The sequence below is a fragment of the Sinocyclocheilus grahami genome, unplaced genomic scaffold, assembly GCF_001515645.1.
Source record: "Sinocyclocheilus grahami isolate Dianchi unplaced genomic scaffold, SAMN03320097.WGS_v1.1 scaffold10.1, whole genome shotgun sequence".
Lineage (NCBI taxonomy): Eukaryota > Metazoa > Chordata > Actinopteri > Cypriniformes > Cyprinidae > Sinocyclocheilus > Sinocyclocheilus grahami.
Genome location: NW_015505189.1, coordinates 3,762,943 through 3,781,077, shown reverse-complemented (window position 1 = coordinate 3,781,077; position 18,135 = coordinate 3,762,943). Strand labels below are relative to the sequence as shown.

Below are 18,135 nucleotides of genomic sequence, written 5' to 3'. Positions count from 1 at the left end.
CTGTTTTGTGTGTGTGTTATGATAGATCACTAGTTAATATAACCCCATGTTTGGTCTCTTTGAATTTGTCTTCTGATGATCTAAATGAGCGTTTATAGTATATGTTGATATTTATGCAACATATTATTGTTCTAAGAATCTTTAGTAGTCTTTGCATCAACATCCAATCCAGTTACATATGCAAATTGCCATGCTTGGAGACAAAGAGTCAAAAACTTTCCCTCCAAAAGTTCAAGTCACCATTGGCTCTTTGACCCCCGAGAGGTTTGACCTCCACAGACCTTAAATGGCCTCACTTCAGTGACCCGCCTTGCTTTTTAGTCTCTTTACTCATCTCTCATCACCCTCCCGTCTGCTGGTTGCTAAGTACCAGAGCCGCCGCAGCCGTGCCTAGCAGTCCTCGACACTAGTCTGTGGTCCTGTTAGTTTCTGAGAAGATAAGGATGTGAGCTAGAAACTCTTCTGCAACCCTTAAGTCTGCGCCAGGCTTCGGCCTAGTCTTTCCATTCATCAAGATCCGCTGACTCAAAATGGTTATTTCTCATCACCTAACTTCAGCCAACCTACTGGAGCCCCAAAGAGCATCAGGACTCTCTTTCAAACAGGCGAGACGTGCAAGTATCAAACTTAGTCTTATTAATTGATTCATTACGTATCATTTGCACCTTTCACAAAGGTGTGTTTGACCTAAGGAACTGATGTTTCATTCAGGCTGTAGATCTGCTAAATATCAAATGGTACCATAGCTTCATGTTTTTATATCTCTTCTCTTTACTGCTTAAGCTTTAACCCTTTTTCCTATGCCAACTGTATGCGGTGTGTGTGTATGTTAGACTAGTTTAAGTGTTTATAGTGTTAATAAAGTCTTACTTGTATCACACTTGAGGTTGTTCATTGTTTGCTCATAACTGGAGTCCCTAATCATGCAGATTTTTGCTACATGCTCTGAGCAGTATTGTACAGTAAGAAAGTTATTTTCCTTAACCAGGAAATTAACGTTCTTAGAATTGACAGACAGTTGACACTGAGATGTCAAGTAAATGCTTACAGCGGATCTAAATATTTATAATTAATTATAACTAGTTATAATTAATTATTCATATTTCCCCTTTGAGCTACATCATTCACACCAGCAAGCACATGAAATTACTGTGTATCTTTTCCATTATTTGTCAGCTTTGGCTTCATCCCTAATATGTACCGTATTGTATTCATTATATATATATATATATATATATATATATATATAGGAATTTTCAGGTCTAGAAATCAGACTTTTACAATTCCCTCATACTGTATATGTATTGTGCGAATCCTAGTTCTTAAATAAAAATGATAGTCAGTGAGAAAACAAATTAAAATAATTAAATTAAACATTTTGTTAAAATAAACTAAAACAAACTAAAATAAGCTTCTATGTAATTACTTATTGTTTTAATTTTATATTATGTTCTTCTTAAAATTTGATGCATTTTTATTTCTTTTTATATATTATTATTATTATAAATTTTTTTTTTGTACTTTTTGTTTGTAAAGTGCTTTGAGATGCAAAAACTGCTCATCATCATCTTGCGGCCTCTTGTAAGTGTGCTGAGGCCCCTGGTTGAGAACTACTGTGCTAACAGATAGCTTTCTATTATAGTGATATATTAAACATTCACCTTCTGACGCTGAAGAACACATCAAACCCCTCAAAATGCTTACTGTGGCTGTTCATTTTGATTAAAAAAATATTCAAAACTGATGAGTGTCAGTTTCAACTGACCGTTTCAAATCCTCAGTGGAGATTAATCCAATCACATCCGCTCAGTTTTCAAAAAGTAAATTCAGCTCATCTCTCTCTCTGATTGTATTGCCTAAAGGCTCATCTGATGTTGAACTGGCCCCAGCTGTGCCTTTCTCACCCTGAGACTCTTGCCAAACTCTTTATCCTCTTTTCTGTGGCTTTCTTTCACAGTAAAAAGTCTTGCGGTCTTCACATGAGTGGACTTTACTGCTGTTAATCAGCTTTTCTGAGAAAGAGAGAAGCCAGACCACACAGCAGATTAGTGAGTAATGATATAAAATGCTGATGAGAGAAAGAGAGAGCGAGTTTTTCTACATTTAAACAGAGCACTGGTCTGGTGCTCCCGTGGGGATGCAGGTTCAAATATGGCCTGCAACATGTGCTGATCTCACTGGAAAGTCATTAAAACCCCATAAATCAAGTTCAGACCTCATTAAAGAATAACTCTGGCCTCTGTGCTAAAACATGAATTACTATAGACATAAATGTTATATTAAATTATATGCTACCTGAATAATATTATACTAAAAATATACTTTTTGGGAGATAATCATATTTTAAGAGCTTCAATTCTGCAATGCATTGCAATGAGACATTCTATAAAAATTTTCTATTTATATAAATATATGAATAAATATAGATATTGATTTATCATGGTACTATCATCTAAAAGCACCATGTTTTTTGTGATGGTTGTCTTTGTCATGTCTATTGGATGGCGTCATCGAATACACGCACACAAACGAGAGCACTCACATGCCTCCTGCCTCCACATTTGGGCCGCGGATGTAAAAGGGAACTCTGATGTCAAACTCATAGGGCATGGATTTCCCCTTGACCAGTCCGAACTGACCGATGTGATATCCGTGGTCAGCCGTGTAGATCACATATGTGTTGTCCAGCTCTCCAGTGTCCACCAACATGTTGTATATCTACGTTCAGAAAGAAGAAACATTACAATAGTAGAATAAATTATAAGGTACAACAGCTTCGTTTGTGGTTGCAGAAAAGCAAGACAAAATCATCATGGGACATTCTGAAACTGTGAATTTACCAAAAAAAAACAAACAAACAAGAAATTTGTGAAATGGATCACTGCACTCAGTGTTGTTGCTGTTAAATGAACAATTAAAAAAAAATTCTAATTGAACTTAAGCTAAATAAAATATTAAATATTAGATGAAAAACGTAAACAAAAATCAGAAATGTTGCTTTGGTAACTAAGTGAAATAAAACAAGTAAGTTCAAGTACTAAAGAAAAACTAAAACTGCAATAAAAATAAATGAAACTATTTAAAAAAAATACATTTCAGTATTGCAAATGTTAAAAAAGCAATAAACCAATAAAAAGACAAAAGCACCAAATCTTTAAACAGAAAATATTAAAATAAAAGCTTTTTCAGAATATTAATAAATACCGTAATAGAACATAAATAATACTAAAATAACAATGATTGCAATGTAATACACCATAGTACTGTAGCATTGTTAAAGTACCGTAAAGTAGCATGCAAATGCCACGGTATACATACGTTAGAATTATTTATTACCATGGTATATCTGGAGTAAATGTGGAAATGTTCTCAACTGGGAAAATAATTCATACAGATAGATAGGTAATTTGCTCCTTATTAATAGTAAAGTAGCTGTTAAATTTAGTTATGGGGTAGGATTAAGGGATCTAAAATGTGACTCTGGAGCACAAAACCAGTCTTAAGTCACTGGGGTATATTTTTAGCAATGGCCAAAAATACATTGTATGGGTTTAAATGATCGATTAACAGGATATTAAGTAAAGATCATGTTCCATGAAGATATTTTGTAAATTTCCTACCGTAAATATATCAAAACGTAATTTTTGATTAGTAATATGCATTGTTAAGAACTTCATTTGGACCATTTTTAAGACGATTTTCTCAATATTTAGATTTTTTTGCACCCTCAGTTTCCAGATTTTCAAATAGTTGTATCTCGGCCAAATATTGGGTCCTATCCTAACAAACCATACATCAATGGAAAGCTTATCTATTCAGCTTTCACGTGATGTATGAATCTCAATTTAAAAATAAATTTTTGTTTGGTTTTGTGATCCAGGGTCACAAATCTGGTCATGCAAAATAAGGCATTAATATGTGCTTTTTAAGTACTACAGCCAATATGTTCCTAATATGCTTGCTAGTTAATAGTGAGAATAATAAAGTGTTGCCATATGGTTAAGAATAGTTTATAAATATTCTACTTTTATATTTAGATAAAAATGTATTATATTTATGCATAATTCGTGTAATTTGTATAACATGTAGAACTGATGTACCTTCTCCACACTATCATCCACGGACAGCAGTGTTTGCAGTCTCTTGCGCTGCAGCATGTTGGTGAACTCCATGTGAATGGGCTTCATGGGGCCGGTGTAGCGCATAATCCAGTGTTTGTCTGGATTAGGGGCGTAGTTATAACTGGGCGTTCTGAATGGAGAAGAAAAGAGTCGCAGTCAGTGGACCCGCTGAAGCATGACTGAGGGAAATCGAGAGAGTTTTCAGAGCGTCTCGAGACACTGTTTGTCGACTCTGTTCTGCTGATGTTGGTGGAAAGCAAGCAGACAGATTTTGACAGCTGGGAAGTGTCTGCGTGAATGTGTGAAAGTGCGTCTGTATGTGTGTGTGTGTGTGTTTGTATGGTCAGAATTACAAATGACAGCAATCGACTGAACTCTCTCTTTCTTGTCTCCTCGAAAATGACACATTGCAATTTTACAGTCTCATGGTTTCTCAGGCGCTGACTGACAGACTGACATTCTGTGAATGTAATGCTTGTTCAACCATTATTGAGGGCTAAAAAGAGAGAGAAGTGTTTGTAGCTCCTCCTCCTCGCTCCTGTGACAGGTGTGAGAGGCCTATTAGAAACAAACAGCACTTAAACTCCATGCCTTTACAGTTGTGATTAAAAGCCCCTGGCTCTATTGTTTACAGCCATTACTTAAAGTCCTTCTACAGACAAATCAATGTGAGCATCATCGCGCTGATCTGCTCGCTGCCTGGCCTTGTTTTGAGGGTGCCGTTTATTCAAACTGATAACAACTTAGTGACAACAAGGGACAATGTAACTCTCTCTGTCTCTCTTTAGTGTATCTATTTCTGTCTGTACTGGGACCTGAAAGAAATGTTTACTGATGTTCCTTTGTCACTTGTTTCTATTTCTTTCTGTCTAGACAGTAGCTCTGATTCAAAACTAAGTGTGCTGTCAACCTAGACATATAATAAAATATGACATGCTTTAATTAATATCTCCCTATACTGCTTTTCCGGAAGGTGAGAAGTAGTGGTGGGAATTCTGTGATTTGAAAGAACTTACAAAAAAAAATCATTCAGATTTGTTTAATGACTCACTCATTGAAGTTTTCTGCGCATTATATCGATATATAGTTTTTCCTGCATTTTTATCAAATCCCTGTTCATTCATTTATTTCACGAATATGGTGCTGCATTCATTGTCGCTCTGGCCCTGTTTACACCTAGTATTAAGAAGCATTTTTTTTCAATACAATCAGAAGTAGAAGACACTAAAAAAGACGCTAAAAACAGGGTCTAAAACGTTTTGAGCTTGTCCACTTTTGACCACTTCCAGAGGTTGTTGCTGCATTTTACCAAAACGCACAAATTACAGTCAAAATTGCAGCTGCTTTCTTTATCCTTTTTCTTTGTTCCTTTCCAGATTGCTTGGGTTTCTATACTCATTCAAGATGAGTAAACAGAATAGTTGATAACTATTTTAATCAACACAGAAACGTTTAAAAACAGTTCTAAAATATTTTAAAGGGGTCATATGATGCTGCTAAAAAGAACATTATTTTGTGTATTTGGTGTAATGAAATGTGTTTATGCGGTTTAAGGTTAAAAAAACACAATATTGTCCACATACTGTACATTATTGTTTCTCCTCTATGCCCCGCCTTTCTGAAACGCGTCGATTTTTACAAAGCTCATCGGTCTGAAAAAGTGAGGTCTGCTCTGATTGGCCAGCTATCCAGTGCGTTGTGATTGGCCGAATTCCTCAAGCGTGTGACGGAAATGTTACGTCCCTACCATACTGTGATGCCTGCGGCAACCACATGTGACGACCTCAGGCTGGACTCCACTTCATCCACGGTGAAAGCCGGCGATCCACAGCGCAAAGTTGTAGTATTTCCTCAGTGACCAGCACAGATCAGCTCCAGGCATGACGAAGCGATATCGTCCTCTTTTGGAAGACCAAACAAAGTAGTTTCGCTTTCACAACGAAACACACAGCGTCTCCACGACATGGCGGCGGCAACAACAATACTACAGTGAGAATAAAAGTTACGCCTTCTTTCTTTGCGTGAACATTTGGGCGGCATTATGCAAATCTTCCCACATAGTGATGCAGATATGTGGGGGCGTGTTTAAACAAGCCGTTTTAGGTAGGCGTGGTTGACTTAACTTTTATAAAGAATATCTCTTTGGATTTGAGACTTTAGTCTTTGCAACTTTACAGATCTTCTTTATGCACCAAGAGCTTGTAACACTCCAAAGAGAAAGGAAAAATTGAAATCGCATCATATGACCCCTTTAAATAAAAATACAATAAAAATAGTTCTAATCTGATTCACAACACACTATTCTAGGCAACATTTAAGTGCTCTGTATTTTTAAGATAGACTATCATGGCATTAGCTTAACAACATGCTAACATCAAACTTAAGTGGAACTGACAGTGAACAGTAAACAGAAAAGATGATAAATAAAGCATTCAATAAAGGAAAGTGTTCTAATCAGATTCATAACACTATTTCATGAAATTTGTATGTTATGTATTTTTAAGCTTTTTAGACTATCAAGGCATTAGCTTAGCAATGGTAATGTAAGACTCAAGTGGAATTGACTGTAAACAGTAAACAGAAAAGTTGATTATAAATATAGTAATCAATAAGGCCTACAATAAAGTGTTGAGTAAAAATAGTTCTAATCTCATTCGTAACACTATTTCACAAATTATTTGTATGCTATTTTTAAGCTTACTAGACTCTCAAGACATTAGCTAAGCAACATGCTAATGTAAAACCAAAGACTATAGAATACCCAAGACGTGTCACTTATATAGTTTTGAATGGGGAAAAATTACTTGACTTGTCTTAAAAGGACTTTGGTAAAACTCAAGTGGATTTCACTGTACACAGAGTAAATACAAACATTTTATTTAATACAGAAAAGTGTTGAATAAAAATATCTCTGATCTGATTCATAACACATCATTTAACCTAATATTTGTGTGCTCTGTATTTCATAGACCAGACTAGAATTAATGTGTGCTTGACGTGAGGAATGCTACATGCTACACAGTTCCTGCCTATATAGAGTGTTCCAAATATGTCACATGAGATTCCATCAATATAGAATATGGCCTCAGAAGGCAGCTGCCTATGTAAATAGTTAATTCTCTCTCTCTCTCTCTCTGGATTAATCTTCTTTATTGGTCTACATATAATAATTTTAATCCTCTCAAAACGCTCTTTCTCCCTCTCTTATTATTTTCTGATCATATTTTCATTATTCTCGATGAAACAGGTGCAGTGGAATCACGTGGCGATGAGAACAGGGGGATTTTCCCACCGAATAATATACGCTCTTGGACTCTCTGTGAGGATTTGTACAATATCTCTGCTTTGGCCTTGTGCCAGTCTGAGGAGCAACGAGGGGTTAATCACATACAGCACTGTACGAGGGCAAGGAGCAGAGAAGTACAGGACTAGCGGGAGGCCATTATGGACGGTGGCGGGTGGTTTGCAGCGGACTGAACGGAGAGAATGAGTGCGGTCCCGCAAATTTCTCATGGGACGTTAAGAGAGGATAGAGGAATTCTGGGGCATTCTCCCCTGACAGCAGGGGAATGATACATGCATATGAATGCATGTGTGGAGCACAGCCATCTTTTATGGTTATAAGGGTGAAAAAAGTGACATATTTCATTGCAATATAAATGCAATCAGACAGGTGACGAAGTTATAGAGGTGGATGTGAATCATAAATCATGTTTAATTAATAGTTTGTGTGCAAAAGAGACTGGCGAGCAAAACAGGAGCAAGGCTGTTTGTTTTTTATTAGTGAAAGTGTGATGACATCAGAAAAATAATAAAAACTAAAAGTTAAAATTCCAGACACTCTGACTTGAGCAGTTACTTTGAAAGGATGATGGATGTTTATGTGAGTCATACAGTGGGCAGGTTTGCATCTCCTGGTTTATATCTACTCTAATGGTGAATCAAACGCTTGTTAAACTACAACAGAAAGCTTATCACACACACACACACACACACACACACACACACACACACACACACACACACACACACACACTGTTTAAATAGCTTCCCATTTACTAATCAAAAAATGAATATCTATTCATCTATTTTGGGTTTCTTCCTCATCAGCCAGCCTGAGAAAGCGAATGTGCATGTTTGTGAACATTCTGTCCCTTTAACGTCTGAATTCATTCCTGACTCAATATTTCAGTAAAGATGGTAATATTCATTAACAGTACTGTATCTCTTTGTTCTCTCCCTCTCTTTTTCTTGCTTGAATGTGAGAGAAATGGGAGCTCATGGTTGTGTGGTTTTGTGCTTAGACACACAATGTCCTGAAAGCAAATCGAATCTGAGAGAGAGACAGACAGAGAGAGAATTTAGTACATTAGAGGCTTTTTGTTTGCTCATTTGTGGTGTGTTAACTAGATAATATGTCTATGTGTGTGCTCTCGGATGTATCTGGGGCGTGAAATATATTGTATACAAGTGCATAAATGTAAATCTTCAAGCTTATTTTTTTATGTGTTGTTCTATATGTATGAAATATGTCAGTATGCAATTTATAGTGCATTGTAAGTATGTGAGCAGTTTTCTCTTTCACCTACTGAGCAAGGTAGTTTACTGTAGTTAACTGTTGACATGTTTATAGCGAGCTGAATAAAAGCATCTGGTTTATTAGAACTGAAATTTGAAGGTAGCTTCTTGTTCTTGAGTGATTCAGGTTGTTAACACCATAGAAATGAAAGGAGAAGTGTATATTTTCATATACAATTCGCATGTTTATTCCCCAGAAAAGTGTACATTTTTCAGAATTTTTCAAGTATTGCACACTTATATTTCATGTTTAACTTATTTCTTAAGAAGATTTTCATGAATGGATTTCCTGTATCTAAAAAGGCTGAATTTATGAGGTTACCGGGTACAAAAGTAGACATGGAGAACTATAAAATTAGATTTTGAGATTACTTGGTGTACACAGAGAGTGAGAGTGGGGTCCTAGAGATTTAGCAAATCCAGCTAACTAAAAACAACTACATCACGTGTAGACAGGATTTAACCGAGACAGTACAAATGTGAGTGTGAGTGTGTACAAATATGCTTTTCATCATCACGTATGTATTCGGCATGTGTGTGAAGAATGGCAGTGTCTCTCTGACAGGAGGATTACAGACCCTGGGAAAACATAGACAGAGTCAGGATTTATCTGCCGGATGGACATAAATGTAGAGATGAGATGAACGAAGGGAGAGAAAGAGACACTGAAAAAAGGGTCTGGTACCAGCTGGTGGCCAATTAGCAAGAGAGCAGGAGAAACCGGCAGATAAAAACAAGTGTGTGTGTGTGTGTGTGTCTGTGGGTACATTAGTGTGAACCGCAGAGGACTGTTTCCATTATAACAACTCTATTGAGTAGCACTTGAGTGACAGAAATAGAGAAAAGTGCAGTGAGTTTTCTATTCACAGTGTTATCCATGATTTCCAGCTGTTTCTTTGCTCTCTTCCTGTTCATCTCCACTACCACTAACCTTTTGCATGTTTTTGTTTATGTACAATGAGAGTCTAAAAGTCTGAGACCTCAATGAAAAATAGATTTTTTTTTCTCAGCTTAACCTCAAAATAAACAACATTTTAGGAAAAATAATAATAAATATTCTACTATAATTTCTAGCTTAATAATCAATAAAGTAAAAAATCAGTGACAATGAACGTGTTTTTCCAGGCGGTCAGATTTCTTCATCTTTTGAAGCTCAAGATACTCTTTGGATAATCCCAAATCATTCAAACTGATCATTAGTTTTTATACAAACTGGTGGAGTTCATGCAGCTTTAGTGATATTTCCATTAAGGCGAAAAAGAGAAAAAGCCAATACCAGTACCAATACCAATACATTCTTAGTTTTTCGTATCATCTTTTTAAATTAAATGTCATGCAATGGAGGTTTGGACTCACATGTGCTGTGAAGCGTTGGGGAAGGCAGTAGTGTACTGAGGGGCTGAGTCCTCTGGGCCATGAGGGGCGGCGTGACTGATCACCATCATGATGGGTCGGTGAGGGTAGATCTTCTTTGACATGCGGAAGTAACTGATGCTGTCATTAGTAATGAGATCTGTCAGGTAGTCCTACAGGAGGTACAGAGATCTGATCATTAATCTACTAATTTAAAATATTTCAGTCTCAGTTATTCAAAAGCTTAACATACACACACACACACACACACACACACATATAACCCACTCATAAGCAATCTTTTCTGTTGTCAAAGAGCTTGAATGTCTGTCACTGCAATGAATGGTGAAAAGCTAACAGAAAAAAGAGAGCTTAGATGAGACTGATGAGCCCTGACAAAAAATACTGAACTTTGAGAGACAGCCAATGAGAGTGTGAAAGACAGACAGAAAAGAGGTCTGACTTTGTTGGAAATCACAAAACTATCAATCAAACTGGTCAAGAATGGATGAATACATGACAAGAAATGAAGAAAGGAGACGCAATAGGAAAATACGGGGTTCCGCATGATTGGCCAGCTTGCACACAGACCTTTGAGTATTCAAATCCGTGTTTCTCTCGGACGCCGTTCCTGCACAGAGTGTAGTTGTAGAAGCGGGAATTCTTCACCATGGCGACCCACTCCCTCCAGCCCGGAGGAATGTAAGTACCGTTATACTCATTCAGATACTTCCCAAAGAATGCTGGGAAAACACAAAACACAAGAGAGCATAGTTATCATAAAGCAAAATAGTGTAGAAGAGAGCAAAGTAGAGTACAGAATAGTGTAATAAAATAGAGCAGAGCAGAACAGAATAGAGTAGGGTAGAACTGAGAATAGGCCAAAAATAAAGAATAGAGTAAAATAGAGCAGTGTTGAGTACACTAGAGTAGAACAGAGAGCAGAATAGAGCAGAATAGCAGAGTAGAGAACAGAAAAGTAGAATAAAGTTGAGGAGATTACAACACAATAGAGTTGAGCTGAGTAAAACAGAATAAAGGGAAATAGTATGGTACAAAACAATAGAAGAGTAGAAAAGTGTATACTACAGTTGAGTAGAGTAGAACAGAATAGAGTAGAATAGTTTTTACACAAATATAGAGTAGTTCAATTGAGTAAAGTGCGACAGAATAGAGTAAAACAGGGTAGAGAAGAATAGTGTATGGTTTAGTTATGTGGTAATAGTTGAGTAGATATTTGAGTAGAATAGAACAAAGTAGAGTAGAGCACAGTAGATTATAAAAGAGTACAGTTTAGTTGAGTATAGTAGAATAGAATAGAGCAAAACAGTGAAAATTTAAAAGTAGAATAGTATGGGAAAGTTGAGTAGAATAGAACAAAGTAGATTATAGCACAGTACAGTAAAGTACAATAGAATAAAGTATTGCAGAGTAGTACAGAATAAAATAAAATAGAATAAAAACAGTGATATGGTAAAGTAAAAAGCACATAGTACAGTTGAGTTGGACTGAACAGAATAGAGCACAAAACAGTAGAATTAAGTAGAGTAGAAAAATAGACTACAACAATGCAGAAAACAGTAGAGTTTAGTAGAGGTGAGTAGTGTGTAGTGGGATAGAATAAAGTAGAACAGTTCAATAGAGTAAAGTAAAACAGTAGAGTGTAAAACAGTATAATACGATAGAGTAGAAGTACACAGTATATAGAGTTGAGTAGAGTAAAGTATAGTAAAACTGTAAATTAGAGCAAAGCAAAGTAGTAGGTTATGGTAAAGTAGAGGTTAGCAGAGCAGAACAGAGTAGAATAGAATAGTGTATGGTACAGTTGAGTAGAGATTAACTGAATGGAGTACAGTACGGCAGAGCAGAGTACAATAAAGTACAATAGAATAGAATTTGGAGTAGATCAGAGTATGGAAGAGCAGCATAGAGTACAGTGAGTGTGATAAAGGGTCAAGAACAGTAGAATGGAGAAGAGTAGAACAGAGTGGAGTACAGAAAAGTAGCGTAAACTTTTTATACTAAAAAGACATTGCACATTTAAAATACATCGGGCATACAGACATAATCTGCATGTAGAGGAATAGAGGACAGGAGCTGTGTGAAGATGAATGAATATTTGTGTTGGAAATGTTACATTAGAGAGTATGTTGGTCAGAGCTGGTCTCTCTCCTAGAGGAAGTGTTCTCTAATGGATTACTGTTACCACTAAAAGCCTGACTCACTGCCAGGTGTGTGTGTGTGTGTGTGTGTGTGTGTGCAGGAACAACATTCACAGCTGGTCATGCTATGTTTACATGCACATAGTAGTTTTGCCTGATGTCTATGTCACAAACAAAAACATCACACATTTACACAAATACACAAAACCATCCATTACAGCCCTAAGGTTTTTAGTTTAATGAAAATCATCTGTTGGAGACAGATTATGTCAATGTTCGTGCAAGAGTCTGTGAGAGTGTGTTTGACAGTGTGTGTGTGACCTGGGGGCCTGTCACACTGAATCTCTGGTGAGAGTGTGTGAAAAACCCAACAGACACAACTCTGACTGATGAAATAGCTCACAAATGAATGAGAGCTCAATTTGAACTTTACATTCATATCAGGCTGTTATTGAAGAGTTTATGCGCCATAATGCGCTGGTGTTTATTTCAGAGGTTTTCAGATGGAAATCATTAAAGGGTATGAGGTTATGAAAGCGTGATCTTAGAGCCACTGATGCTACACTCTGATTAGTCTCTAATCTAGTCCAACTATGAATTTTATGCTACAAAGATATAAGTACTCAATTTTGCAACACTACTCTACTTCAGGCTACTCTATTTCATTCTACTCTGCTTTAGTCCACGGTACTTTATTTTACTCTATTCTACTCTATTTTAGTATACAATACTAAAATCACTAAATTGATTTTACTCTACTTTATTCTACTCTAGACTATGCTACTCTAATCTACTCCACATTGTTCTACTCTAGTTTACTAATCTCTATGCCATTCCCCTCTACTTTAGTCAAGTCTACTCAACTCTATTTTATTCCACTCTATTTTAGTCGGGTCAGTGTTAATCAAGTTTTCTCAATCTATGTTACTATATTCTGCTCTATTTTAGTATAAGATATTTTAATTTATTCTCCTTTACATTTTTATACTCTGGGCTGCACATCTTGAGGTTATTCTCCTTTACTTTAGTACAATCTACTCAACTCTGTTCTATTCTACGTTAGTGTATGCTACTCTACTTTAATCTAGTACACATTATTCTATTGACCTCTAGGCTCCTCTCTTTTACTTTAGTCTAGTCTGCTCAACTCTGTTCTACTCTACTCTAAGTCAGTCTATGCTGCTCTAATTTTTCTATTCTACATTATTCAATTGACCTTTAGGCTCATCTCTTTTACTTTATTCTGATCTATGTAACTCTCTTCTACTATACTTCAGTATATGCTGCTAATCTACTTCAATCTAGTATACATTATTCTACTTTACTTTAGTATAGTCCACTCAACTCAGTTTTATTCTACTCTATTTTAGTCTAGTCCTCTCTGCTTTAATCAATTTTCCCAAGTCTATGTTACTATATTCTGCTCTGTTTTAGTATAAGCTAATTTTAATGTATTCTACTCTACATTATACTCTTGTCTACACATTTAAAGGCTATTCTCCATTACTTTAGTATAATATACTTAACTCTATTCTACTCTACTTCAGGAGATGATACTCTACTTCATTCTAGATAATTCTACTAATTTCTAGGCTATTTCCCTTTACTTTAGTCTACTCTTCTGAACTCTATTCTACTCTTCTTCCTTTAGTCTACTCAACTCTACTGTACATTCAATGCTACTGGACTTTAATCTACTCTACATTATTCTACTCATCTCTAAGCTATTCTCCTACTTTACTCTAGTCTACTCTGTTTTTAGTCTATTCATCTCTATGTTATCTCTATGTTATTCTAGTACACTTCATTCTACTCTACTCTAGTTTTAGTCTACACTATTCTATGCTGAACTCATAGCTCTACTACACTACACTACTGTACTCCACTCTACTTTACTCTATACCATGCGACAATAACACAGCAATTGAACCAAGTAATCCTTTCAGCGTGTGTTTGGGAATGGTCTCCACCTGTCCTGTAGCCAGTGCTGTTGAGGTAAACTCCAAAAGTGCGTGGCTCATGTTGGGCCTGCCAGGAGGGCGAAGAGCAGTTCTCGTTGTTGGTGTAGGTGTTGTGATTGTGGGCGTACTTCCCCGTCAGCATGGAGGAGCGTGATGGACAGCACATGGGCGTGGTGACAAACGCATTGGAGAAGTGCGTTCCACCCTGTTCCATGATCCGCCGGGTCTTATTCATGACCTGCATGGAGCCTGGGTGAGAGAGAGAAAAAGAAGATCTATCATATATTATTGAAGGTGACATAAAGTCTGCTCTGCTGATTGCTGTACTTCAAAGAAAACTGGATACTTCTTTTTCTCTTCCTCTACAAAACACTAGACATCAGCGGGATAAAGATATCAGTTCTTTCATTTATTCTCTGTTTGTGACATTCCAGCCTTTAAGAGGAAATGTATTGGTTGTTTGCAACCTGGGAATTCATGTGACACCAGCTGCGTGTGTGTGCGTGTGCACATGGATGTGTATGTTTAGAGATATATGATACAGGCTTTATATTCACAAGTCACACTCTATTTATTAAAAGTCTCAATTACAGTATATAGTTTTCAAAACCCCTTTGTTTTCGCTCTTCCTCAGCATTTCTTCGACCTTGCCTTGCTCAAATAAACACACACACATTTATTTAAATGTAAATTAGGACAAACCATAAACTTCAATAGTTTTTACACTACCAGACAAAGGTTTGGGTCAGTAAGATTTATTTATTTATTTATTTATTGTATTCAGCAAGGATGCATTAAGTCAATAGTGTACAGAAAATTCTATTTTAAATGAACACTGTTCTTTTCAACTTTGTATTTATCAAAGAAGCCTAATGTATTCAAATAGAAAACAGTTCTTTTAAATTGTAATGATATTTAACAATATTACAGTTTCCACCAAAATATTAAGCAGCGCAATTGTTTTCAATATTGATAATAAGAAATGTTTATTGAGCAGCACATCAGCATATTAGAACGATTTCTGAAGGATCATGTGACACTGAAGGAATAAATGACTGTTTTAATGCATGTTTGAGCAAATGAATGCAGCCTTGGTAAGCATAATATATTTTAATGCACATTCATTTTTATTTACGAATCATTGATTAAAATGACAACATTTATAAATAACTTCTGGGAACAAACTATAGCTAAGTAAACCCACACAACCTACACCCTGATTTGCTCAATTGATATGATTGGAAAAAGGAAGTCTAGTTCAGTTTGGCCTTTAAGACAGGATCATCCCATCTCCACAGATTCCTGCAGAAAGGTCAGCACATACAAACATACACACTGCAAAAACCCTCTGTGCACTTTACACACAAAGGTCAATATAGATAGACAGCTGATATATAATAAAATAAACGAGCTCTCTCACACATACAAACACATCCAACAGAAGCAAATGCTCTTTCAGCATTAGTTGCATCTTGTACCTGTAAACCTTTTAGACTGAGAGATCTTGTTTGCTAAAACCATTAGAGATTCTAAAGAACTGTTTTGTTTTAGGAGCAAAAGTACATGCGACTGTGAATGTTTTTTTTTACAAGCAGGTCAGGTTACAATATGGTTAAAATACATCAAATGAAATATCTTAAGGAATAGAAATACACTACTGTTCATTTTACCGTTCAAGGTTTTTGAAAGAAGTCTCTTATGCTCACCTAGGCTGCGTTTATTTGATCAAAAAATACAGTAAGAACACCAATAACGTAAAATATTATTAGAATTGAATTGAACTGTTTTCTGTATAAATAATATTTATTTTTAAATGTAATTGATTCCTGTGATGCAAAGCTGAATTTTCAGCATCATTACTCCAGTCTTCAGAGTCACATGATCCTTCAGAAATCATGCTAATATGCTGATTTGCTGCTCAAGAAACATAAATAATAATTCAAAAGAATAGCATTTATTTGAAAGCATTTACCTGTAACATTATCAATGTCTTTACTGTCACTTTTGATCAATTGAATGCATCCTTGCTGAATAAAAGTATTAATTTCTTAAAACAAAATCTTACTGACCTCAAATTTTGAACAGTAGTGTATATCTAAATCTGACTGGACGAGCTCTCATTGGAATCAGTGGATGATTTAATAGTCTTGAAAACTGGTGTCCTTTATCATATTTGTGGTTGCCATGTAAAGAGTTGCATCACAGTTAAGGGAGTTTTAGGCATTTCAGTACATACTGTGCCTGACAACATCCCTGAAACATTTTAAAACCACTATAGCACATGGACTCTCACAGCTTATTGTTTTATTTTGTCTCCAAAAATCCCAAAAAGTTTCTCTTGGAGGTGGCTTATCATAAATTATCCTAAAGGTATCTGAGTATTATTTTTCCACTCACCCAATTCAATGTCCTGGTCATCGGTGAGGATGAGGATGATGTTGGGACGGATGTTGCGCCGGTCTCGCTGGAACCGAGGTTTCAGTTTCTGATTGGACTGGAAGACAGAGGCATGAGCCACCGCCAACACGGCCAACAGCACCAAGAGCCGGGCCGCCAGCCCCTGCGTCGCCATCTCAGGGCTCCTGCTCACACTATACTGACTTCACCTTGTGGCACCTGTAGGGAAAACCCCCAGAAAATTAAGTTTAGCTCAGTTTTATACTCAAAATGATTCTGAATTAAATTTTAGCATGAATATTGTTTCAGGTTAAGGTAGAGGTTGTGACAGCATGTGGTTTCGCCAGGGAGATCTTATTTATGGTAAATTATTAATGACCTTAATTGTTATAGCCGTAAGTTAGGCCTATATATAAATATGCAGCTTTCCTTGCACTTAACATATTACAAGATATGTAGGCTACAACATGACCTGGATGCAAAGATAAACTCAACATAAGAGGTTAGCTATCAATGTGCCAAAAAAAGTGAATATGCAAAAAATGACAAACTACTGTTTGCTACTATTTGTGTAAAACAGGATTCAGATTCAGACAAAATACTGATCCGGATGAAATGCACACGTTAACTATAATGACACACATTGACAGATAGGTAGCAAACCATTCGACTAACTTAATAATCTGACATTTATCAGTATTCTGTTCTAAACACTGAGTGGAAATGTTCCTCTTGGTACACACTGTACCATCCACAACACCACGTTCTGTTCAATAAATATCACCGCTCAAGCTTAAAGGCAAAGGAGAAACTTTCACACTGTACAATGAAGAACAAAATGTGTGTATAAGATCACTGAATGTTATGACAAGAAAGTAGCTAAATACCATTCGATCTGAATAACCCACACACCAGTCCAAATCTTAAATTACTGATGAATTTCTGACTTTCAGTAAGTACATATTAAACATATATCGGCTGTTTTTGGTTTCATATTCATGTTTTGAGAATTTAGTTTTAGTGCAGACTCACTGAAGAAATTATGCAAATCAGGTCTCCATAAAAGCCCATTTCCACCACAAATGAATTTTTTAAAATGTTTTTTTAAAATATAATTATGACATAAAAAGTTGAAATGATGAGATACTAAGTCATGGGATGAAAAGTCACAATTATGACAAAAAAAAGAGATAATATTAAAAATATTAGATAATTATTAATATTTTTTATCATAATAATGACTTTTAATGTCATAATTATGGCTATTTATCGTAAATTAAATTTTATGTTAACTATATATGTTTATGTTGTTATTTCAACTTGTCACAAATTGGACTTTTTGTCAATTATAACTTTTGTCGTAATTCTGACACTTTTTTTTGTCCCAAATGTTTCCGACTTTTTATGCTGACTAATTATGTAGACTTTTTAAGTACAATTTCTTTTCTCATAATTTTTTACTTTTTATGTTATAATTTTACCAAAGCATGATTATATGCTTTATATATATATATATATATATATATATATATATATATATATATATATATATATATATATATA

At 35.8% G+C, this 18,135-nt stretch overlaps 1 protein-coding gene across 1 annotated transcript in view; it reads right to left on the bottom strand.

Moving 5' to 3' along the window:
• Positions 1 to 18,135, bottom strand: part of LOC107594416 (extracellular sulfatase Sulf-2-like) — a 49,470-nt gene that overhangs the window by 26,569 nt on the left and 4,766 nt on the right. Inside the window, exons 2-7 of the mRNA XM_016284455.1 lie at positions 16,573 to 16,791; positions 14,185 to 14,424; positions 10,644 to 10,795; positions 10,056 to 10,225; positions 4,101 to 4,251; positions 2,543 to 2,718 (exon numbers count right to left, since the gene is read on the bottom strand). Coding sequence (XP_016139941.1) covers positions 2,543 to 2,718; positions 4,101 to 4,251; positions 10,056 to 10,225; positions 10,644 to 10,795; positions 14,185 to 14,424; positions 16,573 to 16,747 — 1,064 coding nt within the window. The 5' untranslated portion in view covers positions 16,748 to 16,791. The remainder of the gene's footprint in view (positions 1 to 2,542; positions 2,719 to 4,100; positions 4,252 to 10,055; positions 10,226 to 10,643; positions 10,796 to 14,184; positions 14,425 to 16,572; positions 16,792 to 18,135) is intronic.